Source organism: Balaenoptera physalus (assembly GCF_965194825.1).
Source record: "Balaenoptera physalus genome assembly, chromosome: 2".
NCBI lineage: Eukaryota > Metazoa > Chordata > Mammalia > Artiodactyla > Balaenopteridae > Balaenoptera > Balaenoptera physalus.
This window is the reverse complement of record NC_138883.1, coordinates 169,242,221-169,261,883: the sequence shown is the minus strand read 5'-3', so window position 1 is coordinate 169,261,883 and position 19,663 is coordinate 169,242,221. Positions and strand designations below refer to the sequence as shown.

General features: G+C 42.2%; 1 protein-coding gene across 1 annotated transcript in view; it reads right to left on the bottom strand.

Moving 5' to 3' along the window:
• GPR158 (G protein-coupled receptor 158) overlaps nt 1–10,877 on the bottom strand; it is a 329,591-nt gene extending 318,714 nt beyond the window's left edge. Inside the window, exon 1 of the mRNA XM_082452975.1 lies at nt 1,633–10,877. Coding sequence (XP_082309101.1) covers nt 1,633–2,534 — 902 coding nt within the window. The 5' untranslated portion in view covers nt 2,535–10,877. The remainder of the gene's footprint in view (nt 1–1,632) is intronic.
• Nucleotides 10,878–19,663: the final 8,786 nt, after the last annotated feature.

Sequence of the window (19,663 nt, the reverse complement as noted above, 5' to 3'; positions counted from 1 at the left end):
TTCTAGCAGTGAATGGCATCTGCAGATCTTTTCTGAGCAAATAATATAGCAAAGACTCAAAGCTGGGCTCAGCTCTTACTAATAGGATCCTGCAGAAATCAGGAGGAAATAAGATTATCCTTAAAGTAGGAAAGAGTTACGCTGGTTTAAGACAAGATCCTTTAAAGAGATAGACACACACAAAAAACATTTAATATGGTCATACAGAGTTAGAGAAAGGAGGTTACTTTTCATTTATACCTTCTCAAGTGTTGCCAGCATTAAAAGCCACAGAATTTTATAACTGGATGGCTCCCTAGAGACCATCTAGTTCAACTCCCTTACTTGATAGGTAAGTTGTTGAGGCCCAGAGAGATTAAGCAACTTTCTTGAGGTCATTCAGCAGTAAATAACAGTGCCAAGACAAATAAGCTTTCTGACTCCTCCCATTTGCCCACCCAGTACTCCCCCTGGTAACTTTCACCAGGTCATCATCCTGTCCTTGTTGTACCAAAAGGGCATTAAAACACACACAGGTTTCTCACTTTTGCCCAGTTTCCCAAAAAGTACAGAAGCAACCTCAACCCCCAAGACCTTCTTCCCACTGGGAATTGGGGAGGGTCCCAGTCAATCTGTGGCCTTCTCCCAGGCCCTCTTTGGAGTTTCTACTCTTTCCTTTCTGTTCCTCATGTTCACTCAACAGGGCTACTTCTAAAAGTCCCTCACCCCAAAAATCAGGCACGTCCCAGGGCACAAGATACCACCTGCTAATCTGCAAATTCTCATCTTCCCACAAATGCTATACCTTGAGGCAGGAAATACAGAACTATTACTAAATTTTCTCTGAGCTCCCTGAGTGAATTCAGTGAGAACTGATTCCTCCCTCCCTAGGATAACTCAACCAGGTTCATTTATAAAGTGTGTGTATGTGAAGGGCCAGAGAACCCTTAGGTGTGCCTAACACAGAAAACAGGAGAAAGAGGGGACCAAGGAATGGGAGATGAGCTGAGGGAAGGAGGGAGATGAGTAGAAGGAGCACGCCTATCGAATTGCGAAGTATGGTTCCTAGAGACAGCTATGCTGCTGAGACTGACTCACTGCTCAAGGGGCAGAACTGCCGAGGGGGCTGCAGTGCTTTCATTATGCGCTCTGGTAACTAACAACAGACTGGCGCCTCAAACTACACACGTAGGAGGAAGTAGGTAGAGGCTATCCCGAAGCAGCAGAAATAACGAACTCTCTTCCCACTCCCTTTTCTACTCTTATGAGTTGCTCACCACTCTGTGCCTGGCTGGCATGCCCTGAGCTTGCCAGGGTGCAGTGCATCACCCCTGACCGGGAACTCCCCTCCCTGCTCTCCCGAGGGTTAGAGAGAAACAGAGAGCATCTCTCAGCTCTACCAAGAGCTCCCGTCCCTTGCCCCTTGCAGGGGAACTGATTTGAGAGAAAAGCTTTTGCTGAGTGTCTGAAGCTGACAGATGCGGGGCACTTCTTGTCCCTAAGCACTTGCGCCTGCGTGGGGTGTCCCTCAGCCTGGGTCTCGGCTTTGAAGGTGGGAGGCCTAAATGTCACAGCCAGCGTTCCTTCCCCACACGCGCACCTACCCATGAAACCGGAAGGAAGGCTTTGCTTTTATCTTTTTTCCCTCCCTACCTGAATTCCGGGACCAGGTTAGGCTGCAACCCGTAGAAAGCAGCGGAGAGAGTGACCAACCACCCGGGCTTGTAACTGCCGTTCTCGCACTCCAGATAAGGCGAAGACCACTTGACGTGGCTCTTGTCCCCGCTAAGACCGTCCCTGCGCCGCCAGCTGTGGCCCAGGCCCCGGGGCCCCTGATTGGAGCCGCGGCGGTGCAAGTGAGTCCTCCACTTGCGCCGGAGGCCGTGGAACCACTCGGTCTCCAGCGTGGCGTTGGCCAGGTGGTGTGCTGAGGAGGACAGGTCCTGGAGCAGGATGCGACTCTCCTCGCGCGTGGCCTGGAGGAAGACCTGCGGGGCTGGGGCGGACAGCGACTCGGTGCTGAAGGTGATGGCCGCCCGGGAGATGCTGGGCTCACCCTCCAGGAGGCTCCGCACCAGTGCCTGGTACCACTCCAGGTCGTCCTGCAAGTTCTGCTCCCGCGACTTATTGCTCTGCAGCATCATGTTGAGGAAGTTGGTGGCGTGTGTCAGCGTGTCCAGCGCCCCGTGCAAGGAGGGATGGGAGCTGGCTAGGGCCGGCGACTTCCCCGGCAGGCCCGCCAACTCGTAGCGGCTGGAGCAGTTGGCTCGCTTCAGCTGGTGGGAGTCCCCGGTGTAGAGGTAAGAGGCCACGTCCATGGGCACCTCCTCGGCGATTTTCTGCGCCAAGATGGTGCCGTCGGTGGAGCGGCTCCAGGGAGCCGAGGGGTCCGAGGCAGAGGCTCGAGCCGGCTGCTGGGCGTGCTGCTTCGCCCTCAGGGTCTTCTCTCGAGGGGAATCCGTCCGACTTGGAGGGTCGCGGCCGGCGCCGACAGCTCCTAATCCCAGGTGAACGAGCAGGAGGCAGAAGAGTAAGGGATAAGCCATGGCTCCCATCTGCCTCGCATAAAGGAGAGGAGGTAACGGAAGGAGTCACTTTTTAAATTTTGGTCGTGTCTATCAGCAGTAAGACTTTTCCTAGGAGTCTTCCCCCTTTTCAGCTGGCACCCAGTCCAAAAGGACTTTAAAATAGCAATGGTCTGAAATATGCGCGGCTGACTAAGCTACCGTCACTGGAGATCAAATCACCTGTGGCAACGCTGGCTGCTCCCGCTCCACAGAGGGTCGGCTCGGGATTACGCACCTCGCAGCCTTGAGCCGAGCAGGTTACCTCCCCTCTCGCCGCCGGCAGCTATAGTTAGCCTGCTTACGTCTTTCTGCTTAGCAGCTTCCACCGCCGCTCTCATTGAGGTGTGTTCGGGAGCTGCTGCTGCTGCCGCCGCCGCGGCCGCCGAAGACGCTGCTCCATCGTCTCGCCCGTGGCAGGTCGTTCCCGCCTCCCGGCTCAGGCTCCTCCTCGTTCGCTTCGCCCCGAGGCGCGGAGCGCGCGCGCCCAGACCCGCACCGCGAGCGCAGCAGCTAGGGTTTCTTTTAAGGCGTTTGTCTTTCCGGAACCACGAGGGCTAGGCAGCTGGTTAATTGGAGTCTTTAAGTTTGGCCACAAACCACACTCCTACCTCTCCCTGCTCTCGGGAGGAAAGCCGGTTTAAAGAGGCAGCTTGGCCGCAACCAAACCCTTGTAGGGCGGCTTCAAGTCGTCTTGTGCGCTGTTTGGCCAGCTCCTCTGTCAATCAACCGACTGCCATTTGTTGGGCTGGGGCGGGAGCTGTCCAGTGCTGAACCCGAGGCGCAGGAGGAGGCGGTGGCGCGGGATGCAGCTCCGCTGAGTCCTTTCACCCCCTCGCGTTCCCTGATGACTCGGGAACCTGAGGGGGTGAGAGGTGGGGTGGGCGGAGTGAAGGGAGAAGCAGAGGTTTGGTGGCTCAGAGCGAAGGAAACTTGGACGTACAGAGGAGGAGGGTGTTGGCATATAGCATGCTTAGTTAAATCAGCCTTTCCTTTCGCCTGGAAAAGAGGGAGAAAGTAGTTTTCATTTGTGGCTTAAATCGGAGAGGAGGGACGTAGGATGAAGACGTGTCCTCCCGAACATCTGCTCATTTTAGGCAAATTATCAAATCTTCCTCCTTGTTGTCGGTTAAAGAAATGATTAAACCCTACTTGCCGAGGTCTTAGCTATAAGGGAGTAATAGAGACATCTACCGGCTGAACTTTAAGGGAGAAATGCCATATTAAAGGAACCTTTCTGCTTGAAAGGGATGAAGGGGAACCTGTGGAAGTGTAAGCAAATGAATATGTGGAAGGGAGAGAACATGTGCCGGGGCAGGACTCGGACTGTGAAAGAATGAGAATGAGTCTGTTGAGCGGGAAGGGAAGCCATTCTGACTGGGAGTTCCTAGAATTAATGGATGTAAGAACTAAGACATCTGGTTAACTATAGGTTGGGATGTCCCAGCCGAAGAAAGAAGAGCTGAATAAGTATGCCAAGACCCCCCAGAATGATTGGAAAATCCCTAACACAGTCTAATTGTTTTATTTGAAGCTTTAAGAGGGTCTTCTGACATTTTCATTCTGAAAATACTAATTAATACTTTGGATAGGTAGTGTTTTATGCACCTCCACCTTCCATATGCACCTCCACTTTCAAATTCCCCAAGAAAGACACAAGATAGAAAGTCTCAAATTCACTTCAATTCCCAACTTAAAAAAAAAAAAAGTTACCTGTGGCATTCTAAGGTAGCACTGCTTAGATTTGCTTTATCATTTCATTTTATTCTTCCTGTTGAGAAAATACCTAAGCACAAAAATTTAAGCTCCAAAGAGCAAAAGTTTGTCTGCATTGGTCACTGTAGTATCTTGAGCACCTAGAACACACAGATGCCTGGCACATAGTTGGTTCCCACTAAATATTTGCTAAACTAATGAATGAACCAGAAGATAATGATAATGAAGCTAGTTATTTAGCAATCCATCTCCTTACCTAAGAAGAGAAGTCTGCCTGTTGTGTCAGTGGTGAGGGCTTTTGGAATAAGACATAGCAACCGGTTTCCAAACTGCCATGTATGGTCTCCAAGGGAGTTTTTATAGCTTTGCAAAGAATGGTTATTAGATTTGTGTTTATTTACAAGTAGAGTTCGTGTTCATATCTGACTTATTTAAATTTTGCTTTGCAATGTATATGCTTTTGCTAAATAAAGGTCATCCCAGTTTAATCCTCTACTATAGCAATGTGGCAATAATAGGAGTTTCTGTTTGTTTAATTTATCAGAGTATACAATATGATTTTCTATTTAGTTGTCTAAAGACTGGTGTAATTTCATCATTAATTGATTTTTTAAAGAAAACCTGTATAACTTATTAACAATCCTTTAAAATTTCTAGTATTGCATTTTAAAAGGAAGATATAATTTTATTAGTCGGTCCTTCTATAAGTAATTCAATGACTTAGCATAATTGAAAGCCCTGGGTTCTGGTCCTATCATTATTTTAAGCAAGATATATGGACACTAGCAAGATATTTAAAGTTTCTGTGTCTCGGGATGCAAACTGTATGTGGGCCTCATGATTTGACATTGAGGGAGTACTGAAATGACACCTGAGCCACTCTCCTGGAGTGCCAGTCCTTCCCCTAGTGCACATCTAACAAGAATGGAGCAGGCTATGAGAGGCTCTTGCAATTTGGGCATTCCCTTCAGGGGATCACCTTCAGTCTACATTGCCAAACAACAGAGGTAAACTAGTTAGGTCTAGAACAACACTGCCCAATAGAAATATAATGTGAGTCACAAACGTGATCCACATACATAATCTCAAATGTTCCAGTAGCACATTTTAAGAGTAAAAAGAAAAAAAAGTGAAATTAAATGTAATAATATATTTTATTTAGCCCAATAGATCCAAAGTGTTATTTCAATAAGTAAACAGTATGACCATTATTAATGATATTCTGCATTTTTATACTAAATCCTCAGAATCCAGTGTATAATTTACACTCACAGCATATGGCACTTCATATAGCTACATTTCAAGTGCTCAATAACCACCCGTGACCAGAGGCTACCATAGAATACAAGCTCTGGAAGATAGTACATTGTGGTCTAGAATGATCTAGAAAACCTAGGTTTACTTACGATAAGGTACCATGGTCCAAATGATCTAAGAGGCCTGTCCATTTAATAGGTCTGGAGTCAAGGTAACTAACTGAGTAGATAGACAACCCTATGTCTATGTTAGTGTCTGTCACTGAAGGAGATCATCCAAAAGAAGTTATTAAAGGGGACCAAGATATAACACATACTCATACCCCTCTAAGCAGACTACAAAATTCCACAGCAACTCATAGACATATTCATTCAACAAATGTTGATTTAGCCTCTGCTGTGTATCAGGCATCGTGCTTAGTACTCGGGCAAACACCTGCATGATGGACACATGAACCTCACCATCAAGTGTATAGAGAGAGAAACATAAAAAAGCAAACAAATAAATTTTAAAATTACATATTGTGATCAGTGCCATGAAGAAATAAACGCTGTAAAGTTACAAAGAGTGCATGATATGGGGGCGGGGAGATTCTTATATAGAGAGAGAAAGAAAAGGAAGACTTCTATGAGGAGGTAACAGTTGAGCTAAGATGTAAAAATGAGGAGTAGTTAACTAGGTAGTAGGTAGTAGTGAACTAGGTAGGGGTAAGATGAAAAGAAACTTGGCAGGAAAGAGAAATGGAAAAAGATGACTGCATTAAGATGAAGTTCATATATAATATAAAAAGTACAAACAATTGAGATAAAAAGAAAATCATTTTATAAGATAATCAAGTGATCCTGGCATGAATAGCACCTCTGTCCCACCACCAATTACATGAGTGTGATTTGTAGAGGAGATAAATATCCCTGTGTAACCTCAAGTTAAGAGCTAAGTTATCTAAGTGCATATTATACTGTGTGGGAGCTTGACTGTAATAGAGCAATGTATACAAGACCCGTAGGCCCTGTGTGAAAAGGCCCAGAGCATTTTCATCACAGCCTGAAAAGTCAATCTAACTGCTTTAGAACAGTCAAATTTGCATTGATGAAAAAGCAATATGCAATGGAGCTTTGAGTTATTAGTTGTCAGTATATTATTGATTTATCATGACTGTAAAAAGGAAGATGTGATATTAGCATATCTTTAAGTAAAAGAAATTAAAGGAGGTTAAAAAAAAAACTGCTGAGACCAGATTTTATGTGAGCAGTATAGGTAAAGTTGTTTCTAAAATTTAAGTGCTCCTTTAAATCATTTAAATCAGCAAGGATTAGGACAGTGGGATATGGCGAAAGGACACTGGATTGGCAGTTGGGAGACCAAGCTCTAATTTCCACACTGCTCATATCTAGTCATGTGACTTTTGACAATTTCCTCAACCTCTCTGAGCCCTTTTGCTTCATCTTTAACATAAGAGTGATGTATTAAGGACTTCCCTGGTGGCGCAGTGGTTAAGAATCCACCTGCCAATGCAGGGCCCATGGGTTCGAGCCCTGGTCCGGGAAGATCCCACCTGCTGCGGAGCAACTAAGCCCGTGCGCTACAACAACTGAGCCTGCGCTCTAGAGCTCGTGAGCCACAACTACTGAAGCCCGTGCGCCTAGAGCCCGTGCTCCACAACAAGAGGAGCCACCGCACTGAGAAGCCCGCACACCACAACGAAGAGTAGCCCCCACTGTCTGCAACTAGAGAAAGCCCACACGCAGCAACGAAGACCCAACGCAGACAAAAATAATTAATTAATTAATTAATTTTTAAAAATACTTAACTTTAACCAAAAAAAAGTGATGTATTAGATACAGCCACAACTGGAGCAATTTTAGCTGAGTGATGGATAATGGTCCAGGTATATTTTTCAGGAACTCGTCATTTTTGGTAGTTCTAGATTTATAATGTAAATGTTATTTTTAGGTTAAATAATGCTAGGTCTCAGTAAACAAAGTGGCACAACCCGAATCAAATTCTTGATAAAGCAAATAAAGCCACAAAGAAGCAGCATAATCTGTCAATATAACACAAAATCAGAAATCCAGTTCTTATTCCTGGTCTTACTGAGATTCTGGATTTCCCTGAGCTTATGCTACCCCCTGTGCCTCATGTTCCCATTTGCAAAATGAAGATCATAGTCTTTGTTTTCCAAGGGCGGTGGTTTTGAAATTTCTGGGTGAAGAAGTATCACTAGAGAATTCTGATCACTGCTCTAGGTCTGGGGAGAGGTTAAGAATCTGCATTTTAATAAGCACCACAGGTGGTTTTGATGCAAATGATCCATGGAGCACATGCTGAGAAATGCTGCTTTGAGCCACGGAAAATAACTCTAAGATAATAGGGGAGAAGATCTCCTGGTAAACACAAAGCTGTGCTGTAAATTGTGAAATGTAGCGTGTGGGGGGAAAAAATGAAAATAACACCTATAAAGAGATTATCATCATCATCACCTAATCATTTATATAGCACTTACAGTGGCCAGGCATTGCTCTAAGGATTTTACACACTTTAGCTCATTTAGTCTTCTTTACCACACTGTGAGTTTGGTACAGCTACCATTTTACAGATGGGAAACAAACAAACAAATGAATTGCCCTAAGTAATACAGCTATCTGGCTCCAGATGTCATACCCTTAATCACTACACCAGTGGTTCTCAAATGTTGATACACACTAGATATACCTGGAGAACTTTTGTCAAAGCACAAATTAGTGGCCTTAGCCCCAAAACTGCTGACTTGGTAGGTCTAGAATAAGGCCTGAGAATTTGCATTCCTAACAAATTCCCCTGTGATGTTCATACTGCTGGTCCAGGGAACACACTTTGAGAACCACTGCTCTGAGATGTGCTTTTCATCATTATAATCCCTGACTTTTTGGTAACACTTTCCATCCATTTAATGTGGAAAGAGGAGAAAGTCAAATTAAGGGATGAAAATATGCCTGAAATCTACCAAGAAAAAAAAAAAACTATTTCTATTTCTAACTTAGAAAGCTTACTCAAGATGTTTATGTTTTTTACTTAGCAGTTTATTCTCATCTGCCTCCAGTTTACCCTTAAAACTCTTACTCCCTGTCAGCATCACTTCTAACAACACTCCTGCTCTTTCCAGAGTCGTCTCCTCTGTTTTTCACTGTGAAGTCATGACTTGGGCTGTTCTTGCATTCCCAGTGAAGTGCAAACACAGTATCATCTATAGAGTCACTAGGGCTTTGACCCAAATTGCTAGTTTCCCTAATCCCCTTACCCCCATGCACGCAAGATGGTTCTGCAAACTAAAGACACTTGAAGAACTTCCTGACCACAAGGGAAGAAAACGCCAGGAAATGGCATTTATGTTAGGAGAATCCTGAATGTGCTGAGGTGAAGTATTTCCCCAATGTCCCATGACACTGACCTGACATTCAGCAGTGCAGGAAAGGACCAATATGACCTTCACAAAAAAATCACACCAAATTAATTATTCAAAGCCCAACTCCATTCAATACAAGGATCGTCTCTGTTTCTTATTAAGAAATAAGAACAACCAAAAAATTTGAAACAAAGTTTACTGAAATATGGACTTTGTGGATAGCAAAAGATGGGAAATGGATTATTTTGTCTTTGCTCAATTTTGTCTGCTTCCCTTGCTGGAGGGAAGCCCCTCACACCATATGTACCCATATGTTGTTATAATTCATGATATAGCTTTCATCAGCATATTACCTTGGGCATAATGGGGGTTTACTTCATGTTCACTTTAGGACTTGTCTCTCCATCTGAACACAGGAGCTTCTGAAAGTTGGGATCTTCAGGTGCCCAGGATCATGCACACATAGGATACACTAACCAATGACGGTTCCTCATTGATGAAGAGCAGAAACTTGTAAATCCAAACAAACTTATAAAGAACAAGTTTAAAGTAGTAAGCTGCTTATAAACTTTTTGCTGTTATTTTTAAAAACTTGAAGGAAATTAATCCAGTAACGTTGATATTGTTGAAATTGCAGACATCATCTTAACATCAGGATTGTATGGAAAAGGAAAACAAAGAAACATAACATGGAAATATATGCCAACAAAATGTAGTGAAAGAAGACAATCACTGCACTTTTCAGGAATATCCGCAGGCTAAGAAAATGACAAACCTAAGTATGAATCCAGGTACAAAACAGTTCTGCAAATCTATCGTTTTATTTTAACAGTAATATTATGTATGCCTACTTAAAAAAAAAAAAAAAAGTTTCCTCCAGACCTCTGCTATCCCTAAAGAAAAAAAAAAAAGGAGGCAAAGAAATTTACTTTAAGATTTCCTATCTAATCTGTGGTCAGTTGGTCTCTCCTCCTCTTCCTCCTCTTCCTCCTCCTCTTACATACAGTAAGTGCTCAATGACAGATTAGCTGTAAGTCTGGGTTGTCCCCAGGGAAAGGGAAGAGAGAACGTCCATACCTGTGAGATAGTTATTGACGTTTACTTAGAAGTGTCTTCTTTTGATTACTTTCGGTACTAGCATTTAAGTAGGTCTGAGGCAGAAGCCTGAGTCCTGTGGCATATATAAATCATTTCCACTTGTCCTTTTGATGTACCCTTGGGAATCAGTAGTTTCAGGGAAAATTTTGCCTGGTCTTTACCAACAGCACCCTATTCAAACGCAGGAGAATTTTAGAGAAGTTTTGGCACAAGAAGCTTTCAGTTCCTTTTGTTCACTGTGTCACTGAATGTTCTTGGGTGATGGGGCTGGCTTCCAGTCTATATGGCCATCATTTATCACACTGTCTGTGGAGGGATGGGTTCTTCATGAGTATAGAAAAAGCACACTAGGGAACAGAGGCTAAAAAGACAAACAGTTTTCAAGAATCTGCAGTATCATGAAGACCAAATGTGATGAAAAGTAGCTGTCTCAACTGTTCATTTTTATATCTCAAATCAGATATTTTAGAGTAAAAAATTAAAATGTAATTAAAAGTCAAGAAAGAAGTAAGGGGGACTTCCTTGGTGGCGCCATGGTTAAGAATCCGCCTGCCAATGCCAGGGACACAGGTTTGACCCCTGGTCTGGGAAGATCCCACATGCCGCAGAGCAACTAAGCCCGTGCACCACAACTACTGAGCCTGCACGCTAGAGCCTGTGAGCCACAACTACTGAGCCCACGAGCCACAACTACTGAAGCTCGCACGCCTAGAGCCCATGCTCCACAACAAGAGAAGCCACCACAATGAGAAGCCTGCACACCGCAACAAAGAGTAGCCCCCGCTCACCGCAACTAGAGAAAGCCTGTGCACAGCAACGAAGACCCAACACAGCCAAATAAATAAATAAATTTATTAAAAAAAAAAAAAAAGAAAGAAATAAGAAAGCAATAAGAAGGCTTTTCTGAATGTCAAGGTTGTTTTTAATTGAAATGGATTAGCCAAGAGCAGAAGAGAATATCTTTCCTTGAAGAATAATTTGTGATCTCCAGTAGAAACTATATCCATGTATCAGAAATGAGTTATATTTAATTCTGCCTGGATAGACAAATGAACCAAATGGTCATTGGAATCTATTCTTCTCCTACAGTCCTATAATAGACTGAGGAATATATCCTGTTATGTCCCCACAAACAAGAAAACTAGTGCATGCATATTTAACCCAAGTACTTCTTTTAGGCATCAAAATCCAGTCTCTTTGTGCTACCTACCACTCCTCTCCCACTGCATTACTCAACCTGGCATTCAAGGCCATTTACTAACTTTTTTTGCCCATCCCAATAGTCCTCCACTACATTTTGGAGGTACTCCATTCTAACAAAGCTATGCTGTTTACACTCTTCCTTTATAAGTAATTTGCACACTCTCATCCTATGTCTGCCTTTGTAGAAGTTAGTTCTGTGTATTGAGAAAACTTCCACAAATACACTTCCTCTCCTTTAAGACCTTTAAGAACTACCAACACTTTGAGTAGACATTTCTCCAAAGAAGATATACGATTGGCTAATAAGTGCATGAAAAGATACTCAACATCATTAGTCTTTAGGGAAATGAAAATCAAAACCACAAGATACCATTACATACCCACTAGAAGGGCTATAATAAACAAGACAGATGATAACAAATGTTGGTGAGGATGTGGAAAAACAGGAGCCTTCGTATACTTCTGGTGGGAGTGTAAAGTGGCACAGTCACTTTGGAAAACAGATTAGCAGTTTCTCAAAAGAGTTGAATATAAACTATCCTGTGACCCAACAACTCTACTCCTAGGTATTTGCTCAAGAGAAATGAAAGCATTATGTCCACACAAGGACACACACATGAATGTTCACAGCAGCTTTACTCACAATAGCCAAAGTCCAGAAACCACGGACAAGGTCCATCAACTGGGGAATGGATAGACACAGTGTGGTACAGCCATATGGTAGAATCCTATTCAGCCATAGCAATGAACAAATTGCCAGCACATGCTATGTCACGGATAAAGCTCAAAAATATTATGCTAAGTGAAAGAAGCTGGACACAGAGACCACATATTGTATTTAGATGAAATGTCCAGAAAAGGCAAATGTATGGAGACAAAAGGTAGATTAGTGGTTGCTTGGGGCTGGAAATGGGAATAAGAATCAACTGTAAAAAAAAAAAAAAACAAAAGAATCAACTATAAATGGGCACAAGGGAATCTTACTGAGGGGGATGAAAATGTTCTAAAACTGATGATGGTACCTGTACCACTCAGTGAAGTTATTTAAAATCATTTGTGTTTTACACTAGAAACTGGTGATATGTAAAATGTACCTAATAAAGTTTGTTAAAAAAAAAAAAAGAACTACCAACTCTAAGTATTCTCCAAAATTGACTTGATTTTCTAGAATCAGCCTTTGATTCTAGCTAGAATCATCTTAGTTCTTAGAACCGATTCTGTATGATATGGTTTACCTATGCTGATTTAATGCTATCTGTGAACGTCTAGGTGAACAACCGAAGAAGTTTTGGGTAGCATTCTCATCTATATTATTTATTATTTTATTTTATTTAACAAATACCTATTGGGGGGTCCACTATGTGCCAGACACCGTTCTATATAAAAGTGATGCAGCAGGAAACAAGTCAAGTTTCTGCCATTGTGGCACTTACATTCAGATGTAATATGTACTGTGAGGAAAAATAAAGTGGGATAAGAAGATATATAGAGATTGGAGGTCAGGGAAAGCACCTCTGGTTAAGTGGCATTGAGTAGGAGAGTGAACGGTGTGAAAGACCGATACATGGGAAGACTCAGGAGAACAACTTTCCCAGCAGAAAATAATGATCATAAAACCCCTGAAAGAGTATCAAGACTGGTCTGTCCCAGGAGCAGCAAAAATTTCTGTGTGGATAGAGGTCAAGGAAAAATGGATGGAGAGAGAAGGCAACAATCAAATCACATAGAGCTTCTTGCGCTGTGGCAATGAGTTTTGGTTTTATTACAAGGGCAGTTGAAAGTCATGGGAGGGTTTTGACAGGAGTAAAAAAATCATGGGGGCTGCTATATAGACTGACTGAGGAGGGCAAGAATAGAAGCAGAGAGACTAGTTAAGAAGCTGTTGCATTAGTCAAAGTGAGAGACGAGGGTGGTTTAGACTAGAAGTGGATGGGAAAGCAGGATGATAATGGTTGAGATGGTTGAAAATTGTTGAATTCAGGATTGTAATTTTCCAAAGGTCTGGAATGTGGCTTCCCATTCATACCCTCTGAATTTCAGATGCAAATAAGGTTTTCCTAGAGTAAGAATAATATTAATATATAAAATAATGCGTGCCAACTTCATTTGGGAGTAGAATCCTAATTTTAGAATAAAAATTAATTCTATTCCTTAGAAAAATCACTGTTCCTATGTATCAGTTTAAAGTACTTATATCCCAACTGAAAAATGAGCAGAAGACATGAACAGAAATTTCAAAACAGAAGAAACATATATGGCCAGTAAACACATAAAGCAAATGTTCAACCTCATTAGTGAGCATGGAAATGCAAATCAAAACATGAGACATATGAGTTATATCTATATATTTGGCAAAAATTAAAAAGTCTAATAATGCCAAGTTGTTGGCACTGGTTGTGGAAAGGATGGAGGAGATGTGGATTCACAAAATCTCTTATGCTCTGCTGGTAGAAATGTAAATTAGTATGATCGTTTTAGAAAATAATTTTGGATTATCTAGTAATGCCAAACATTCACCTACTCTATGATCTAGCACTTCCACTCTTGATATATACACAAAAGAAACTCTGGCCCATGTATACCCTATGTTATATACAAGAATGTTAATAACATTACTGTTTAAACAGCACAAACCTGGAAATCCTGAATGCCTATCCACAGGAGAACAGACGAATGAACTGTGTTATCCTCACACAGATGAAAATAAAAACAAGGAAATTATGAACACAGGATTCAGAGAGATGGCTGACCTCCTTGGGTTGGGGGGAGGTATGAGAATGGGATAGGGTACCCCTCACCCTTTGCAATTCATTGGACTGACAAGTCTGGCAAAGAAATGGTATAACTGTTCCAGTAGGTGCCAAGATAGTACTCCTCCTCGGTAACACAGTCAGCTTTTCTGACTGACTTAGCCCAGTGGCCAACAATCTACTTGTGGCCAGTTTCGGTGCTCAGACAGGGATCTGAGGGAGGTATCTGAGATCAGGAAGGGTTTTTAATGCCTGCCTTCAACTGTGCTGAGCCTCTGTCTTTGACGAAGTCCACTCTAGGAGAAATTTGATTCCACTTCCGGAGAGTCCAGCCCTTTCTTCTCTTCCATATCAGTCTCTCTACTTACGGAGTCGGTATCCAGAGCACTATTTCAAGACCTCCGATGTGTCTCCTCAAAGACTGGCTGACCCACTTTCCAGATGGAGCCAACATCATCCTCCGTCTGATCCATAAATCATGAACAGAAGGCTGAGGAAATGAGAAGCTGCGCTCCCACTGGGAGGGGAGTGAAGCTTCCAGCATGGGGTGCACAGCATGATCACAGAGGCACAACATAATTCTCCAGAAAGCCAGTTCTGATGAATGACAGAACAGCCGGTTCCAGATGAAACTATCCTGGATTTTCAAATACAAACAGTAACACTGAAATGAGATAAGACTTACCACCAACTTAATTGGACATATTTAATTATATGTATTATGATTATTATGGCATCTGAAGACCAGATATAAATAGTAAGTCATTCACATATTTTACCATCATAGCTATTTCTGGGATTCCCTCAGACAAAAGATGGGAGAGAGAAAAGATAAAGTGTATGAGCTTCTCTCCTGCCAGAAGGGCACAGGGCACTGCTCCAGTCCTCCTTCTCTAAAAAGGACTGAGGGTGTCCCATAGTACCTGAAAGAAGAAAATAGTGAGATACCCCAGAGAGGCTGATTTCAGTGTTCATTTAAAAGTCCAAAGTATCAGGTCAGATCTCTCTCTGATAACAGCAGAGAGAAGCCCTACCTGGGAAGGGGATGGAGAGGGTGGGGCGTTTTTCAAACATCAAGAAACTGTGGAAACCAGCTACAGTTTAGTGAGAGCTGGTGGGAAAGACAGCTAGATATACAAGCAAGCTGGAAGAATAGCCGTATTTTCAGTGCAGCGTAATAATAACTCTTGCTCCAGGTATTTTCTTAAATCTAAGCTTTTTACTACTTAACTCATTCCAACTAAATTAGGAATTGAAGTGAGAAAGGCCAGATCATAGGATACCTCTTAAATACAGGCAGAGGATTTTAGACTTCATACACCAGTTCCTTGATCATCAATAAATTCATTTCTAAAATTGACCTGGAGGTTATGGAAAGAGTAACTTCAGGGGGAAAAAAAAAAAAAAAGCCTAGAAATAGGTCTCTGTGCTGCCAATGAGTTCGGGATTGGTGAATTCCTAAAAACCAGGACAGAGCTTCCTGCAAATTATGATGAAGTGGTTTTTGCCTCCAGTTCACTGGCTTTGTGTTACAATATCTACCGAAGAAGCTGGGTTTTCCCCCCCTCGCACCCACTCCCTCCTAAGATGGGGGCAGGTTTGGGACAAGGATCAGGAGAACACTGAGCCAAAGTGCTAATGGGTAGACTTTTGAAGCGTGAAGAGTGAAGAGGATATAAAAAAAATCTTGTCTCTGTATAATGTACCCACCTGAATTCCTCTTTTGGATTCTTTATCCTTATTTAAACCTGTCATTTGAGCAGCTGAAGTGAAAATATGGGCCCAGGATCTCCTTCTGAGTGAGAGAAGCACCTCTTCTCCAACATCCTCACCAGAAGAAATCAATGAAAACAGCCTCCAATCAAAGGTCAAGAGGAAATCAGAAGGGAGGGGGGGAAAGTCGCAATGAGTAGCAGGTCGGCCTGGCTACACTGGATCTTTCTAAGAGCTCAAGGTTCTCTCTCTCATAAGCTATCTTTTCCTGGTTGGATTTGACTTCTGTGTTTTGTTTTCATTTTCGTTTTGTTGTCTTACCATACGAGTGGTAAGGCATTAAAGTTTAGGGAGTGAGCCGGGAGAAAAATGGCCAAGAAAACAGCCTGGCTGCCTTCAGGCTAGGCTTCTGAGTCACGGAGAACAAAAGGGAGTCCTCCCAACAGCTCAGGTCCAGCTGAACTCACCAGGATCAGAAGAGCAGCGTGCAAATTGGAGTCAAAGTTCTGTAGAAATAAACAATACATACGACTTGGGGGTGGTTTTCACGTCCACACAGAGCTCGCTGGGGAACCTCATTCATTTGGGCTGAGTTTGCAGGTCCTGGTCATGACTACATTCTCCGTGACCAACACTGACTGATGGTGGGAGGCGGGAGTGCTGCCCATGACTAAGCAGGGTGAGTGGGTGCAGGCCCTGCGGGCCGAGCTGGGCAGATCTCTGCCTCATACCCTGTACTCTGCAACTCAGAGACACCTCGGAGGGGAAAACAGAGGCACCATGAGGAGGTATTTAGACACAAGAATAGGCAGCTGTCACCATGCCTCCCCCTGAATCCTTAGTTCCGCTCCTGACCTACACAAACAAAGCCTTTTCTTGAGCTCTGACCATTGGGAAACAAGAGTCAAGATGCTAATCACCCAGATTTTGAAGCAACAGACTTTTCTGTTTCTTGTTTTTGTATCATCACAAGGTTATAATCGTGGTTTACAAATTCAGATGTGAATGGATTATGGCTTTTAAATATTCTAGGAAACAAATTAATTGTTACTTGAATATTTCATCTCAATGAGCAAATCAGAAATTCAGCCTCAGACATTCTGGAAAGATCTGCCTCTCCCATACCAGATTGGACCAGGTTTCCAAGGCTTCACACAGTGACAGGGTGCGGGAGCTTGGTCCTCAGTCATCTGTTTATTTCCACTTACTACCAAGATAGCCGCTGTTCCTGGTTGTATAGACCCAGACCTGGTGGCTCTCTGATGCATTCCAGACCACACATCGGCCTCAGGAATCTCTGTCTGGTGCAGAGCTGAGCTCTGAAGTGCCTGTGATCTAGGGTTGCCAGATTTAGGAGGAATTATACACACACACACACACACACACACACACACACACACACACACAAGAGGACATCCAGTTAAATTTGAATTTCAGATAAACAACAAATTAATTTTTTAGTGTAGGTGCGCTCCATGCAATATTTGGAACATATCTTCTATAAGCAGGACCTGGGTCGCTGTGTCTCTATGAACCTCTTCTAATACTAGACCAGGGGAACTTTTTTTCTGGGGAATCATTGTTCTCAGTGGGATTAAATGTTTTGAAACAAAGCTGGGAACATCCTGCAGATGGTTCTGCTTTCCACCTGCCACATAACTGCCCTGAGGCAGTGAATTAGTCTACTACCTTGAAATGGCAAGGCAGGAATTAAGGTCTCAAATTGTTTATCTATACTTCCTTTTTTCCCTTTTGTTCTTTCTCTTACTCTCTCTCTCTTCCTCTCCTCTCTGCTTTCTTTTTGCAATATCAAAGGAAAATGTTGGAAAAATACATTTTTATTTAGGTCAAGAGATCAGGCAGTTCTTACACTATGTAAGAGATTTATGAAAATACAGTAAGACTATATGAAGCCCAGGAAGTCAGAGTACCTTAGAACGCAAATACAAAGGAGTAGGTATGCTCACATCTCACAAAAATACTTTTTCTAAATTTACATTTCAAGACCCTAGACTTTTTTCTGTAAAAGTGTGATCCCATTGTAACTCAAAACAGAAGTTACTAAGAAAATGCATGGTTGTCTGATAACCACATATACTTGTTTTAAAAGTATTTTAAATATATTTATATGTGTTTAATTTAATTGTTGATTGGACTATTCCAAGAAATCCAGAATACATTCTAAGGAATGAATGAGACAACTGCACAAAAACGTGTGTAAAAAGATGCTCATTGCAGCATTATTTATGATAAAGAGAGGACTGATTTAAGTGCCCTTTAATCAAATATTGATTAAATAAATTGTGCTATAATTACATGCTATGGCTATTAAATCTGATAGTCTAGTCATCATTAAATCAGAGTTCCTATAGTAAGGAAGAGAAGTTAAAAGATATAAGGAGTGGAAAAGAAGATATAAAACTGTCATTTTCCAATGACAACGTAATTATGCATGTATAAAATCCAAAATCATCTACAAATTATTTGAATTAGTAAGTTTAACAAAGTTGCCAGATACAAGGGCAATATACAAAAGTCAGTTGTAATTTTATACCAATATAAATAGTTTGAAAATGAAATTTTTTAAAAAATTTATAGCAGCGTCAAAAAAAAAAAGGAAGGGAAAAGATTTTCAAGGACTCTACACAGAAAACTATAAAATATTATTTAGTGAAATTAAAGACCAAAATAGGGGAAGAGATAGATCAAGTTTGTGAATTACAAGAATCAATGTTTTGAAAATGTCAGTTCTCCTCTAATTGAACCTATAGAGTCGGCGTAAACCCAATCAAAAACCCAGCAGACATTTTGTATGTGTGATAATTGATGAACTAGTTTGAGGACTTCAATATAAATGCAAAGGGCCAAGAATAGCCAAGACAATCTTGAAAAACAAAATGTCCCAGTTATCAAAACTTAAGATAAAGCTGCGGTAATTGAGACAACTGTGGTATTGCCTCAAGGATTGACAAAGAGACCAATAGAACGGAATAGAGTTCAAAATCAGACCCACACATGTGGTCACTTGATCTATGACAAAGGCAGCACTGCATAACAGTGGGAATAGGATAATCTTTTCAATAAATTGTTCTGAATCAATTGGCTTACTCAGATGCACCTTCAGGACAGAGGCTCTCATTCTCCCAGTTGCTGGGAAAGTTAGGTGGCTGCTCACAGCTGCATCTCGCTCTGGGAATTTCCCTCAGCCAAAGACAGCTGCATCACCCAAGATTACTCTCTCTCCCTGAGGGTACCCCACCTCCAGTGACTGGTCATGCAAGGATGCAAAGTCCTGGCCCTTGCCTAGATTGGTCTCTGAAGGGCTGTTCCAGTTCAAGAGCGCCCCTTGGGAGCAGCTTAGGTCACTGATGCAGCTGTGTCCTCACAGCTTGTCTCCCTGCACCCAATCCTGCTTCCTCTGCTGCCTTTCAGATTGTACCTGAGGGGTTTACGCCAGCAACACTCCTGCACACAAACCTCAAAAGCCCAGATGCTGTTTCCTAGGGAACTCACCCTGGAACACACTGAAAAAATGAACATTGACACATACCTTACATACAATTAATGCCAGGTGAGAGTATACCTAAATGTGAGTGGTAAAAAATAAAATTTCTGTGAGAGTTTCTAACATAACAGAGCCTCCACTACTTTGGAGTTAAGGAAGGATTTCTTAAACAGGACTAACCATAAAGAAACTAACCATAAAGAAAAAGACTGATAAATTGGACCACATTAAAATTAAGACTTTTTCTGTTTATCAAATGATACCATTTAGAGTAAAAAGGCAAGCCACAGAGTAGGAGAATACTATACAGTAACTATAAGCTACAAAGGCTTGTATACAAAATATATAAAGAAAGACCAAAAAATCAGTAAGTTAGACAACCCAATAGAAAAAAGGGCAAGAGACTTGAATAGGTACTTACCCCCTCCAAAAAAAGACAAAATGGCCAGCAAACAAATGAAAGGGAATTCAAACTTATTATTACTCAGGAAAATAC